General features: G+C 37.7%; 1 protein-coding gene across 1 annotated transcript; it reads right to left on the bottom strand.

The window, feature by feature from the left end:
- Positions 1–4,073: 4,073 nt before the first annotated feature.
- Positions 4,074–11,873, bottom strand: dnajb4 (DnaJ heat shock protein family (Hsp40) member B4). The gene is made up of 3 exons (XM_038291974.1): positions 11,409–11,873; positions 7,291–7,862; positions 4,074–4,623 (listed from the first exon to the last, which is right to left on the bottom strand). The coding sequence occupies exons 1-3, from the start codon at positions 11,617–11,619 to the stop codon at positions 4,393–4,395; spliced, it is 1,014 nt and encodes a 337-aa protein (XP_038147902.1). The 5' UTR covers positions 11,620–11,873; the 3' UTR covers positions 4,074–4,392.
- Positions 11,874–12,246: the final 373 nt, after the last annotated feature.

The raw sequence follows: 12,246 nt of genomic DNA, 5'->3' as shown, positions 1-12,246 counted from the left end.
GTGGGAAGAGCCCAGGATCTGGAGAGCAGTCCCCACAGTGCACCTGTCCTGCGCCACAGGGATTGCATCCATCTAGAACTACTAGGAAGATAACACACCTTTAACAGTGAATGACCTATGACCCAAAAAAATGAAAAAGTACTTGAAACCATTTTAAAAGGTACATTTCAATATATTGCCATAAAAATAACATAAACTTCATGTGTAACAATAATCTTATTCAAAAAGAAAAACTTTCATCATGGAGACAGAGGCATAGCCAGACCTCAGGGTCAATCTACACTGTTCCAACAGGAAAATTAACAAGCAAAACATCCATATTTTCTAAATAAAGGCAAACTATTCTTTCTTACAGCCTTTGCTAACAAATAGATGCATATAATCAAACACCCATAATTTCTACATAAGAGGTAAAGTGGATAAAACTCTTTCAGTTTTGAGTTCTGGGGCGTAAATCTTTTCCATTCTCGTTACTTACCTACATGTATCAATAAACATTATTCATAAAAAATTGATTGATTATTTGATAAGTTTTTATTAAAATTGTTTTTTTTAATCTATGATTTCACTGAAGACTCCTAGATGACTTGCAGACATAATTTTGTCTTTACTCCTTGTAACACAAAATCTAGTTCTGAAAAGAGCATGCATCATCTTTGATGTTAGTATATTGATGTGTATAATTAACCACAAAAATTTTAAATGTTCCGAATATTCCACCTGAGAGTATTACTGCTGATACTGTCTATATTAGAGGGGAAATGGTAGAGGTGGCCACAAGTGTGGCCAAAGATTGGCTAAGGGTGGCCATGGCCATCACTTGCCCCCCATCTAGCTCCGCACCTGCTCTAAAACAATTAGGAGGATAACACACCTTTAAGAATGAAATACCTACGAGGACAAACAGACAAAAAAATAAAAAATAACCAAACTTAAAACAACTCTAAAAGATACATTTCAGTATATTGCAATTGTAAAGTTCATGTTAACAGTACCGTAACCTTATTCAAAAAGAAAAAATGTCATCATATGGAGAGCGATGTACAGTATTTTAACCCTTTAAAGCCCAATCCAAGAATAAAACAAAACAGAAAAATTATTTTTTTTTGGTTTGAAGTCCTTATTTGGCCTTTTAACAAAATATGTAAAAAGAAAAAACAGGAAAAATTTTTTGATATTAATAATTTATTACTATGTGATAAGTCAAGATTATTTTTTGTGTAGTCTTCTGCCCTCTTATATCAGGTATATCTGATTGTGTACAATAGGATTTTGAGCAAAGTTTTTACTATTAAATAATGCAAAAGGTGTCAGGCGCAAAACATTTCAGAAACTGTATGTATCAAATATGATACATTTGGCATTACAGGGTTAAGGCTCACTCACATTTTGATGATTATGACTTTCAACTAATTCAAAATTTGTTCAAAAAACAAAAACAAACCAAATGTTCGCAGCTACTGGTATCACAAAGACAAATAGTTTATCATTTAATCTGAGCTATGAAAACCCAAGAAGTGCACTGGTGCAAGACAAGATATCCAGATTTTCCAAAAATGAAATCTTCATAATTAATTGTTTTTATCAATTAATTGTTAAGGCCTAAATATAACCAACACCACTAGGGAGAAGTTTCCCTGCCTATTTGACACTCTTCTCTAGGATGGCAAGCAATAAAAGATAATAATTTAAGCTGAAAGCTGAATCCCAGTATATTTCTGGAAGGTTTAATGGAAGGACACAATTCTGTTGGAAAAAAAAAACTGTTAGGGAAAGCTCATGAGAGTTTGATGAAGACTGATAAGCCCTGGATCATGGCCATAATATAACTACAAGCATATCCATGTTTTCTTTTTCCTGTTAAAATAAACATTTTATTTGAAAATTAGGGTAGCAGAGTTTAGTAAAAGAATGGAGAGGTTAAAAAATTCCCAGCTATCTGAACAGGTAGTATTAAATTTGAAGTCAGAGATGACTTAGGGTGTCATGTCCTTTGCTGTTGATCCGTTGTGTTTTTTTAAGAACAGAGTCTGAGCCACTAACAGGGAGCTAATGCTTCCCCCTGCAGGACATGATTAAATTATCCATTAGGACCTGGCATGCATTAACACAGGTTCCAATACTGATTATTGTAGGGCTGGGCAATATGGAACAAAAATACTATCTCAATATTTTGAAGAAGGACTTTTCATAAAATAATTTTCGAGAAAGACTCCTCTGGACAGCTACAGATAAACATGAGAAATAGCTAAAAAGTAACCTTCTAGAATTCACTAAAGTATAATTAAAAAGAACCATAGATCATTGTGATATAAACAATATAGTTTCACTTCATATATCTATTGAAACAAAAAAGTTGAGATTGTTAATCTCTTGACATATTACCCAGTCCTAGATTATTATAAAGTTATTCTGAACAAAAAATTGCTTCTTTTTTTTAGCCCTGGAAAGAGGTTACAATTTTTAAAGGAAAAAAAACAGCAGACAGACCGTCTATGTTAGGAATGTGATTGATACATTTAAAAACTAATCCCAGTTTTGAGCTTCAAATGCAGCTGTAAAGTACAGATTATTACCAATGGAATACGATCCCAGATACAAGCGGCTGAAAAGGAGTTTCCTCTTTAGGGTGGCAGGGCTTATCTTTGTGATATGGTCAGGCTGTTCACCCTTCAGAGGAAGCTTAAACATACTGCTGCCCTTTATTAAAGGGACAGACGACCTAAGGGCTCTCCTGGAACCCTTGAAGGTTCTGCAAGAATGTTCCACTAGAAAGGAGACCACAAGATGAAGAAATTACCGGAGACCCTTCTAGCCTATGAATGCCACAAGATTCAGAAGATGCTAGAAGATTCATAACCCCCGAAAAGGTTAAAAAGTGTTGATGAGGAGGTGGTACCATCCTAAAATCCTTACCTTCACAAGCTCGTGATGATGGATTGTCAAACTGAATGTTTTATCGTCAGTCCAATGTGAAATACTGTTCCCACACTTGATATTTTTTTTTATTAATCCTTGGATTGCCTATTGTGTCGATGCAATCCTGAGTGCGGTCATTTTGTCAAACAGCTGATCAAAAAAACATGACTTTCTGATTTTTTTTCCACGGGGTTCTGTCTTGTTTGATACAGTGATTTTGCAAGGGAAGATCACCAGCTGGAAAGCTCCCACACTGAACAGGTGTGTTTACACTATTCCCTCCCTTGGATGGTTGTGACTCAGCATTTGCACAAATCTTTAACACATGCTGATCCACGTGCAAAGTATTTAGAAGACAGATGTGTGACTGAAGACAAATATTTGAGATAGATAGATAGATAGATAGATAGATAGATAGATAGATAGATAGATAGATAGATAGATAGATAGATAGATAGATAGATAGATAGATAGATAGATAGATAGATAGATAGATAGATAGATAGATAGATAGATAGATAGATAGATAGATAGATATCTCTATATTACTGTAAGTGTAGTGGCATCCCCTGGTGGGAAAACATAAATGCCTCCAGTGTTGGCAGCTGAAAATGAGCAGCTGAGACCGGGACAGTTATATTTACTCCTTATTATCACTATAGTAACGTCTGACCGCATGTTGAGCCAAGATATATTTAATTTAGAATTTTGCACATCAAAATAAAAATAACTGTGTATTTTACAACATCAGAAAAATCACAGTTGACTATCAAAATATAGATTCAATTACAAGTAGGTTCCATTTTGTCATTCGTTTTCATGTACAAATTTCATTTCTATGGGCTTTAAATTAGCCTTTTTTGCAATATTGCTACACAGACTATAAATATTCATAAGCAGCATGTTGTGAAGCGATCCTAATATTACACAGCTTATTTCAAGAGAATGATTCTCATGATTATTTAGGTAAAAACATTTTTTCTTTTTTTTTTTAATTCAAGTTTTGCATGTAAAGGTCCAAAATGTGCCAAACAATAGCTAAAACTAAACTAAATTACACCACAATTGAGCATGATAATCTAAAACTTGATAGAACTCACAATCAAGGACTTGTATTTTAAAACGGCCTCTAATCAATTCATGGAGAAAAAAAAAAAAAAGAATCTAAATGTTTTGTTCAGTACGGTTTTCCCGACATGAATGGGATTTTTGGCAGCTATTTCCAACCAAAGGGCCACTTATAACAAGCGTGTAGTTTCACATAACAGTCAGAGCTCAAGCAGTCTCTCACTTGCACTTGTATCAGCTTGGCAGCATGCACAATATCTATGAAAACACCAAATAGCTCTAAAAGAGACACCACACATTCATCAGTTGGGGTCCATCTGTGCAGAACTGTCCTTGCGGGAAAAGTGTCTCTTGATTGAAGTAATTGTCATCAGGCCGTCGGCGTGGAGTCCCAGTCCTCTTGTCCTATGTGGGTAAGTGTCGTTTCAGCACGTCCTTGGCGTTCCCAGGCAACGTCTCTGGAAAGTTCACATCAAACTCTACCACCAGATCTCCTCTCTGTTCAGGGTTTTTGGGTAAGGGGAGGCCTTGCCCAGCTACGATTTTTCTCATCCCAGGCTTGATGACATCTGTGATCTTCATGTGAGACGTCTTCCCGTCTATGGAGGACACGGTGACGGAGCATCCGCACAATGACTGCAGAGATGAGGGACAAGGGTATTATTGAGGATTCAGAGAAGAACAGCCCTCACATGATTTACTGCCAATAACTTGATTTAAAGAGTAATATTGAAAAAAATATTAATTATAAAGGTGATTTCTATTTCTCCATAAAGCTGTGAGGCCATAATGAACAGCAGAGAGGACATCATGGCCACCTTGATTAATCAAAGGCCTAACATATGTCTCTGCTAGAACACAGCTGATTCAAACTCATATATTAGCTCTTCTTCATGTCAGATATTTTGCAGATATTTTACTAATCATTCATCCACTTGATTTGGGCAATATCTAAAACCAGTAACCCAATTAAGACTGATTTTGGATACCGATTCTCCACAAAGGGGTTTACACAGTGGATCATAGCAAAAATGTATATTTTAATTCTGTATAACAGTATAATAGACAGCATTGTTTTTTTATCATGATGTAGTCATACGGAGCTGATTTATTTAACAAAAAAGAGAAAAATGTATATATATACACATATATGTATAAACATACATATATATGTATCCTAACTTCCCTGTATAATCTGTATATATTTTTTAATATTTATTTATTTTATAGCCTCTTACAATTACACTCTGTTTAAAGATGCCATTAATAGTGAAAGCATACATAGTCTCTGTGCAAATGTAAATTAATTTTTATATCCGGTATAGCACTTCTGGATAGATGCGAACTACATTCTGTTGCTATATACTTGTGACAGTGTAATGACAATAAAGTTTATTTCTATTCTATTCCAAAATTACAGGAACCCAGCAGGAAACAAGGATGTGCCAAGAGGTAACAGAAACTGAAAGAGTTGTGATCATTTGAGCTGATAATCAATATGCTAACAAGTGAGTATATTTAATGAAATAGAGTGTAGCTGTGTGGGGACATGGATCAGGACGACTAAAGCAGGAGGGCTGGGAAAATATCAAATATACAGGGGGACAAATTGTGTAAGAGAAACTAATTGAACACAGGAACAAAATAGATGCAAGAATATCACCAAACTCTGAGCCAAACTGGCTTACTGACTCACAGTCCAGAGATCATGACATCTGTTGCTCTAAATAACCTTTTCTCCAGACTTCCTCTCCTTACTGGATAAATCCACATACTAACAAACACAATATGGATTTATATTCAATGTATTCAAACCACCTCTGCCACTCTTGGTGGCCTTGGAGTTACTTTTTTAAATTCTTATTTTTTTCTAACAAATTCCAAACTTTCCTAAAGAGTAAATACAATCATCTGGGTGAGAAGCCTGAAACAAATTTAATAGAAAACATTTTAAAAATCATTAAATGTGATCTTAGAAAATAGCTTTGAATAAAGTAAATCAATTGTTTTGTTATAGTAGTATAAATAAGGCAATATGCATACTGTTGGTAGCAAAGACTTGGTCTACCATTGCAGAAATAATTATTGCTTGTTGTCGGTTAATTACCCGTTACTGGTTTCAACCTCCACTTTCTACATTTGCTTAAATTATAATGATAGAGATCTGATTATTTCCCGAGTTTCCTGTTTTGTTTTTAAACAGAGATAAACTTTGTTGACTTGAATTATTTTACCTTTTAGAAATTGCAGCCCAAATCAATTGTGAAGATGTTTTTCTTTGAAGACTTTTCTAGGTGTAAAAAACCTTTTTGTGAATTTCTAATAAAATCATGGTAAGTCATAATACACCGGGGATGTAACACTTTATAAATACACATTATTAGTTGTGTTTTGTCATTTCATGTACCACTTAGGCAGTCTATGAAATGAATGAGTCAGAAATCTTCTCTCGCTCGTCTTTAGAACAGATCCTTCAGGTCTTTCAGCTTTTCAAAGGTCTGTTTCTTAACAGGGTTGCAATTAGGCCGACGCTTTAATCTGCCTGGACTGTTGCAACCTTTACCTTTTTCTTTTTCAGCCAGTCTGCTAAAGAGATTTTGCTGCAGTTTCATCCTGTTACATGATCAAATTTTCTTATGCTAAATTTTCTTAATAGCACCAGTTCTGACGGTCATATAGTTTTTAATTGTTTCCAGTTTTTCTGTTTAACATATACACTTTGCTCACATCTAATGAACACAAAGCCATTTAGTTTTTTTTACCTAGATTTGCAATCTTTAATTGTTCATGTGCACCCCAGTTGTATTTCTAAATCACAGCTATCAACGTCATATCGGCTATTATTTCACTGGGACTGGAAAGTAAATTCGTGTCTACTGGAATTCCCCTTCATGAATCCTATCAAACGCAGCTTTTTTTGCCACCGCTTGCGTGCAGGGATCACACTTTAAAAAATTAAAAGGTGAGATGTAACAGCCAGATCTGAACAGAGTGGGAAGAACCACAGAGAACTTACATCGTGTGCACGTGGGTGGCAGTCACCCCTCTGCAGAAACGGCTCCCGTTCATCAATGTTGATGATCCAGATTGTATAATTGCAGAGCTAAAGTGTGAGTGGAGCTCATTCAGCAGTCTTTTTAAGCTTTCCAGGCAGACCACCTACAGTTTATTGATCATGACTAGGCTTGAAGAGTTTAAGTCGCAGCCTCACAGCCGCATGTTCTGAAACTGTGACTAATTCAGCTCCAGCTTCTATAAATATTACCATGCTCAGTCAAAGTGCTATAATAAAAACCATCTCACCTGTCTTAAACTCACACGAACTGGATACACAATGTTGGAGCCTTCCCTCCTGAAGTGAGGATGAGGTTTGTCCTTGATGACGAAAACAATGTCGGCAGGAATGGTGTTGGGTGACTCGTCTCCCTCCCTCGGGAACGTGATCTTGGTTCCCTCTTTCCAGCCCCTCTTGATCTCAATGGTGAGAATCTTATCCTCCGTCCTCATGGTCCTTCCGTCTGGATTTAGCCTTTTGCGTGATATTTTCATTTTCTTGGTGCAGCCCTGAAAGACCTCTTCCAGAGTGACTCTCAGTTCATGTATAATAGGCGGGTCCTGTTTCCGGCGCTGCTGCCCTCCGTGCCCATCCCGAGGAAAGCCGTTCAGGTTAAAGCTGGTGAAGGAGCCGAAGGGGTCGTTTCCGTCCACCTCCATGTCCTCGTCATCTCTGCCATTCGCTTTACGGCCAAAGAACATCTCGAAGGGGTTGGAGCCGCCAAAGAAAGTGGCAAAAGTGGCATGAGGGTCTCCATGGAAGGTGTAGGTGAAGTTGGTACCTTGTCCATCAGGAGCAGGTCCATTTCCTCCTTTCAAACCTGAAGGGCAAGAAGAAAGATTCATCACACCTTTACTGTAAAAATTATAACCATTTAGTTAAGATTACACTTTATGGAATTAAACAAGCAATCCCTACATTTGATGCAGGAGAAGCTTTAGTGATTTATTCAATTACAGTAACTATTAGTCTAAGGTATGTCATGCATGAATATCTCAACCTTTCCAGCAATAATAGTTACAGTATGTAGGACCCACAGGAATCCCAAACCTGAAAGGATGTAATAATGTAAATTCAGTGGGTTCTTGTTCACCCCAATGAGTATCCTTCCAGAAGTGACAGTGGCTTTGTAGAAATAGTAGTTGCCTTGCAATCTGAAGAGTGTGAATTTGTGCACATTTATACGTGTGGCTGGTTGGATGTGACTGTAATGTAAAATGCTTTGAGTTCTCAGTCTGACTAGAAAAGCTCTACATTACTCATGTCTATATTTACCAGTGGGACATACTCTAAAGATCCCTTAAGGAAGGTGACCTGGAGGTAACCAGACCAGAATTGATCAATGTGGAGGAGATGCTTGTTTTTTCTTTTTCAGATTATCTTTACTTTAAGCTAACAAATATTGCAGCTCCTTATATCTCATTCCTTTAGTCAATATCCATATCTCAGGACCTTAGATGAGAGATGAAAACTAGACAAATCCTCAGACCGAGGGTGTTGTTTTGGTTGAGCTCTTAGACCTCCACAGACCACAGGAACACATTATCACAAAGTGATATACTATTACAGTGGAACTAACAGAAAGTGACCATAAAGCAATAGCCATGCACAATCAGAGACGATAGCAGATGCAGTGGCTTCGTCTAAAGACACAGGCAATATGATGTGGCCTTCAGATCAGTTAAAAAGGCAGTGCTTTGGGAGCTTCATGGAAAGGGTTTCAAAGCCCAATAGTTGCATCATAACCATCAGCAAAGGCTATGCAAAAAGTCACTTCGGTGGGTTAAAACATGTCCTCATGTCCCTGGTTACAGCAGGTGGAAGGCACCAGGTATTTTCATCCAGCATCAGTGTCTAACCTAAAAGATACATTTCTGGAAGAAGGGTAGGAACTAATGTGAATGTGGATCTTATAGATAAAAGGAGGTTATTTTACAGCTCCTACAGGCAGACAGCAGATACACCTGAATGTTAGGCTGTTGTGTTTTGCTTTTAAGTACTGCTAAATATCTTGGTGCTGTTGAAAAATTGAAGCCAAGGGTAGCCTGTGAAGTAGAGGAGACTATTGTCTCACACTGGTCAATAAAACAGGTGGTTTCCATGGAGATTGAAGGTAGCAAGTTAGTTTGAGCAGGCTATCCTGAGTTTCACTATCTATTATACTGCTATGAGCTTAGTCAGCTGGACAAAGCACTTTCCTTACTGAACTACTCTCACCTACTAATCTCTATTCATTTAATGTTGCCTTTATTTTTTTTTTCTCTTCTCTTTTTTTCTTTCATGTCATATTTCTTAAGAATTTGGTTATGTCTCCCCTTTGGTATTTTTGTTTTTCTATCGTTTAGTGCTGTTGTACTTTAGTATGTTAAGCAGCTGGATTTTCATCCGTCTTTCATGGAATATTCTATTTATTTGCCCTCTGTCTTGCCTGCTTTCCTTTTCAATCATCCAAATGTTTCTACATTAAATAACTTTAATTTGTCTCTACTTAGTTCTGCATTTAGGTCCTCATTCAAAACTCATCATGACATCCCAAAGGTGTCTGTGTTTACATATACATTAAGTGAGTATGAAGGAATTGCAATTTAATCTGAATCTAACCATGAGGTTGGACTGTACTTGTAATGAACTGATTGGAATTTAATTTGTACAGACCTGAAAAATAGATTTGGCTATTAGTTCAATCTAGCTGTAATGGGGTGAATAATGGTATAAGCTGTTTTGCAACATTAAAGTTGTGGGTTGAATTCCTTCCTGTCAATCAGCATGTTGGGTAGGGATTGTTGCTCTGGTGTAAGGTACTTTAATTTGTCTGTATGCCCACAAAAAGCATCGTATATAAACAATGCATCCTAAAAAAGTAATTTCCCTGAGCTTGATTTCTAAGTCGTATGCAGAATGGATCAAACTGCAATGTTCTAGCTTAAAAAATAAATAAATAAATAAGGTTTGCTCAATAATGGAGCCCAGGCGGAAGTTCAATTGAAGAAACTCATTGCTCTCCTACATCCACCTGCGACACAGCCAATCAGCTTAGAACCTTACCTCCACGAAAGCCAATCGACATTCAAACGTCATCTTCAAAAGCCTCCGATCCGCACCTGTCTGCTCCTGTGCGCAGGCAGCAGATGCGCTGTGACTTCATTCAGATGACACCGTTTCAACCCACCCCCAGCCCCTCCTCCACCATCGTAGCTAAAGCTTCATCAGAGTGTCATTCCTCCCGGACTCTTAATGTGTTCACTGTCTCATCTCAACTGGTCCGGCAGAACACCGCCATGTTAAGCCTGGTTCTGCCAGAGGTTTCTTCCCAACTGGGAGTTTTTCCTCCCCACTGTCTCTTCATGCTTGCTCATCATGGACAGGTTCTCTCAACCTGTGTTTTCCAACTGGACTTCCATCTTCCAGGTCCCTGAGTGAAGCTCTAGTATCAGCTCACACAGTCCACTGGATCTCCCCATAAAGCTCAGCATACTGTCTCGCTAACCAGCAGCCTACAGACTGACCAACATCATCCATCTCCACTCCACCACCAGTTTCATGAGTGGGGGGAAACAGCCCTATTCTTTGCTCCTGTTCACGCATATCTATCAAAATTAAGCGCTATGTTTCTTGCCGAGGTCTGAGCGCCAAAGACTAAAGTAATTGTATCAATACATTTCTCCTAATTGTCTTTTCTCTTCGTGTGAGTTTTTCAGATTGAATTGTTTGCATTAAAAGCTAAAGACACATTAAAACAGAGTTTGACCAGGTTTAGAAATCTGTGTTGAACTGACTACTTTAGACTTTAGGTTATGAATCTAAAGGACATGGATGCAAAATGTCATTAATATAATGGAAGCTCTCATCTGTTTTGTTTTGCTTGTCTTAATGTGTCCATGTTTTCTTTGACAGAAATATTGTGCTTTGTCTTCCAGACATTTCCTTCACACCTTTTTCCTCAATGTGGGATCCAAGGAAGGTAAAAAAACAAGAACCAGATGGTTAGAGTCCCCAGCCATGGCCATCTGGACCTTTTCCTTTTTTTGCACACATTCCATAGTTGTGACAAGATTATTTAGGTTTTGCCTTTTTGATTAAAAAAAGAACTTTAAAACAAACATCATAATGTTGAAAGAATGCATTTTAAATGAATCCCATGTATCTGATAATCTGACGCAATTCGACTATTTTTATAATTTCATATTATGCTCATGATGCCCTGGATAGCAGCTTCCAGGCCCTGCTGGTTGCAAGGTGCCTTGAATCAAAGCCATCTGTCTTTTACAGCCAGAAATCCAGCTCTGTAGGGGGGGTTCATTACCAATGCTGTATTTTAACAGTAATAAAATGCAAACCTTTAAAAAAAAAAACACACACACATTACCTTCTTCTCCGTATTGATCATAAATTTCCCTTTTCTTTGGATCACTAAGGACTTCATAAGCCTCGGCGATTTCCTTAAATTTCTCCTCGGCGGCTGCGGACTTGTTTTTATCAGGATGCCATTTGAGCGCCTGTTTTCTGTAAGCTTTCTTTAGGTCCTCTTCTGTTGCTCCTTTGGAGATCCCCAGCGTCTTGTAGTAGTCTCTCCCCATTTTTGTGTAGAAAAAATACAATAATCAATATAAAATGTACAAAATAAAAATGAGGAGCTCAATAGCCCCGGTTCTGTCAGAGGGCCGCTTGTTTAAAGCAAGGAGACTTGGAGCCGCAGCTTGGATCAAATCAGGACTGGATGAGGAGCTTTGGAGATCCAGACCAGGCTGTGGATCTTCTGCTATTTCATCCGTGGCTGGATGACCCGCTTTAAATAGACCACAGCTCCCTCCCATGCAGAGACGACGCTCATATCAAATTAGACACATTTAACTATTCTGCATCCGGTTAGACCTAAAATTACATCCAGACAGAGGCGGTTCTAGATCAGGGGCGTCAGCTGACCCAATACTATACAGGGGCACAATAGGGCACCAAAAAAAAAAAATAAATAAATAAATAATTGGGAGGCAATTATTCATTTTTTAAAAAAGCATGGGCTTTTGTAAAATAAAAATTGCCCCCCAATTTTTTATTTTTTATTTTTTTGCTGCAAGGAAATCAAACCCGGTGGGCAGCAGCAATAGCCCATGCTTTTTTAAAATAAATAATGCACAGTGGGTAGCACTGCTGCCTTGCAGCAAGAAGGTTTTGGGTTTGACCCCAGCCCGAGGTCTTTCTGCATG

This window comes from Cyprinodon tularosa, unplaced genomic scaffold (genome assembly GCF_016077235.1).
Source record: "Cyprinodon tularosa strain WSP-4 unplaced genomic scaffold, ASM1607723v1 ctg304, whole genome shotgun sequence".
Taxonomy (NCBI): domain Eukaryota; kingdom Metazoa; phylum Chordata; class Actinopteri; order Cyprinodontiformes; family Cyprinodontidae; genus Cyprinodon; species Cyprinodon tularosa.
The sequence above is the reverse complement of the archived record's forward strand: the minus strand, read 5'-3'. Positions and strand labels throughout refer to the sequence as shown.

Bases quoted from the DNA above. Each gene is read 5' to 3' on its own strand.
- dnajb4 (XM_038291974.1), bottom strand. From the start codon at position 11,619: ATGGGGAGAGACTACTACAAGACGCTGGGGATCTCCAAAGGAGCAACA. The intron at 7,863-11,408 runs GTAATGTGTGTG...CTTGCCCTTCAG, and splicing joins TGATCAATACGGAGAAGAAG to GTTTGAAAGGAGGAAATGGA. The intron at 4,624-7,290 runs GTGAGATGGTTT...TCATCTCTGCAG, and splicing joins TTCGTGTGAGTTTAAGACAG to TCATTGTGCGGATGCTCCGT.